This window comes from Pyrus communis, chromosome 3 (genome assembly GCF_963583255.1).
Source record: "Pyrus communis chromosome 3, drPyrComm1.1, whole genome shotgun sequence".
In the NCBI taxonomy this organism is placed as follows: domain Eukaryota; kingdom Viridiplantae; phylum Streptophyta; class Magnoliopsida; order Rosales; family Rosaceae; genus Pyrus; species Pyrus communis.
Window position 1 is genome coordinate 12159680 of NC_084805.1, and position 2538 is coordinate 12162217.

The 2538-nt window shown below is 43.3% G+C and overlaps 1 protein-coding gene across 1 annotated transcript; it reads right to left on the reverse strand.

The window, feature by feature from the left end:
• Nucleotides 1-317: 317 nt before the first annotated feature.
• On the reverse strand, nt 318-2224 carry LOC137729294 (probable E3 ubiquitin-protein ligase RHY1A). The gene is made up of 3 exons (XM_068468186.1): nt 1764-2224; nt 1506-1675; nt 318-983 (listed from the first exon to the last, which is right to left on the reverse strand). Exons 1-3 carry the CDS (start codon nt 1971-1973, stop codon nt 533-535), a joined length of 831 nt encoding a protein of 276 aa, XP_068324287.1. The 5' UTR covers nt 1974-2224; the 3' UTR covers nt 318-532.
• Nucleotides 2225-2538: the final 314 nt, after the last annotated feature.

Genomic DNA, 2538 nt, shown 5'->3' on the forward strand with positions numbered 1-2538 from the left:
TTTGAAGAGAATCAAACCTAGAAAATAATCCGAACACTTTACCCCACCTCATTCAGAGATTCTTTCATGCAATCTACTCATACTTCCATTGGCGTCACCAGACCATCAATATTTGTCAAATATTTATAAAGGCGAACCAGCAGCCCAATAAGGACTTGGTGAAATAGTGACAAGAAAGTATCCCTCCACCCAATCACCACTTGCGCTAACCTCAAAGGCTTTATATTATTTTGCTTCGTTTACGAGTACGATGAAAACGCAATATTTATATTGAACAATTTACATACCGCAAACATATGTTATGAAGGCTTTAGCAGTTTTCAAGTAAGGAAGACTTCCAGCTGACCATTTCACATGCCTTACAACTGCTGTAGGGTTACATAACACAGATTATAAGCATCCACCAGTATACAAGCCAAACAAAACGATGATGCATCGCACCCAATTTGAAAGCATCGCCATAATTTGGCAGTCGAGTTTCAAAACTTTTCCTATAACACGAGCGCAAGGCAATAAAACATCTCAATCGAAACTATGTAGTCCTTTTAGCATTTTGACCATCTACAACTATAACTCTCCGGCAGTATGGGCAGTCTCCTCGAATAAGAGCCCAGGGACTCAAGCAGGCAGCATGGAATCTATGTTCACAAGGCAAGCAAATAAGCTTATCTCCATCGGTAAAACTCTCCAGGCAAATACTACAATCTCCGGAAGCCCTTAACACCAAGCCGTCAACACCCACTTCTGCGCTGCTGAAAATCTCAGTGCTCAAACAATCAAGAACCTCTTGACTAAGACCTGGAGGCTTCTTGTTCGCTTCTTGCAAGAGATGTAGCCTTTCAATTTGGGAGCCCAAGTTAGTCGAAGAGTAGGCAGTGGCTGGCTGACTTGTCAAGATTTCAGCGTCCCAATCCCTTACAAGGGGACTCAAGTCATCAACATGCAGTAGCACACCTCCGTAAAGATGCAATGCTCTATGCCGCCTAATAAAACCAAAGTGAACTAGGTAATTTCAAGAGTCGATATTAGGGACGCAAGTTTTCAATTCAAACAAAGACTTTGTTATCATTGCTACGTGGGTAATTGACGTATTGATGGTTACATCAATCATTAGTTCAAAGTGCTCAGTGCATACGACTAACAGTTGCTAATTAGTGTGCACCAACCAAAACCGAAACCCAATTCGTAATTGGTGGTGACTTACGGAGAGTATCTTAATTTCATGTAATTGACATACACAGCTTAGAATATCCAATTTGGTAGAATTTCACAGCTAGGTGATAATTATGAATATAATCTGAACTCTGAATTCTCTGATACAAGTTTTTGCAGAAAAATCACTGCAGGCATTAATGTGAAGCCAGCATCCAAATTCACAACTCCTAATTACATATCTAATCAATCAAACTGCTAATTCAATTACTAAGCAAGTGATAAAGCCAGCTAATTTCATCAAAAGATAAACAATTTGGAGATATTAAGACGCAGAGCGGTAGGAAACTGACCTGGTTTCTGAAGGAGGCATCCCTCTCAGCCTCTCCAGCAGCCTTTCCCTGGCGAGCAAAACAGACCCGGGAAGCCTCTCGTTCCCGCTCAAACCAGCACTGCTTCCGGCGACCCCATTTCCAGAACCCTGGTGGGTCCCACCCTGCTCGAGCCCAACCGCCGCCCGATCCTGCAACCAAACCCAAACGCAAGATAAGCCTAAACCCAAACACACGATTCAATCAATTACCGAATTGAATTGCAAATTACGAAAATACCGGGAGGGAGGCGCGGTGGCGGAAATGGCGCGGGGTTCGGCGGAGCAGGGGATCGCAGCCGTCGGAATTGTGGTGGCGGCGACTGTGATTGTGGTTGTGACTTCGGTCAACGGTCGGAGGAGGAGGGAGGGAGTCGAACCCTAGATCGGCGGCGGTTCGGCTGTTGTAGCGAGACCTCCGGTTGTAGAAAAGCTCCGAAGCGCTCGTCATACACACCAATCGCCTTGTTTTTTCTTTCACCTTGTCCTCCTCGAAACGTGTCTATTTGTTTCGGATTTTTTGACGAATTTACAGTGCTTTTTCGCAGAAACGGTTGGGAAGGGGGAAGGGGAAAGGGACGGGCTCGCAAAAGCTGTTACATCTGCAAAACGCGGTGGGTGATGAGCGACCGAAGTGCTTTTTCTAATAGTGGCTTTTGCTTTTTTGTTGGAAATCACTTTTTTTGGACTTTTGGCTTTTTGGGCTTTTTTTAGTGCGTTTTTTCTGATTTGGGACGGATTGGGTTGAGATGAGGACACGGACAGCGAGGATGTTGGGCGTTTCTATTTTTGGTCGAAGATATTTTCTTTGTTTATTTACGTCAATTCGTCACTCGTCAAACAGTATTTATTCTCCGGGAGAATTTATTCGGTATGTTCTGCAGAAGTTATTTTTCATTATCTTTTTTGCACGAGTATTTATTTATCAAGAGCGCTGAGCGTCCCTTTTTTAAACGTGTTCGACAAACTTATAACAAAATTACGTTAACTTTTAATTGTTGTTGATCCTAAAAATT

Excerpts from the sequence above, each read along its gene's own strand:
- LOC137729294 (XM_068468186.1), bottom strand. The coding sequence starts at position 1,973 with ATGACGAGCGCTTCGGAGCTTTTCTACAACCGGAGGTCTCGCTACAAC. Across the intron at positions 1,676-1,763 it reads GCCACCGCGCCTCCCTCCCG|GATCGGGCGGCGGTTGGGCT; the intron begins GTATTTTCGTAA and ends GTTTGGTTGCAG. Across the intron at positions 984-1,505 it reads ATGCCTCCTTCAGAAACCAG|GCGGCATAGAGCATTGCATC; the intron begins GTCAGTTTCCTA and ends TGGTTTTATTAG.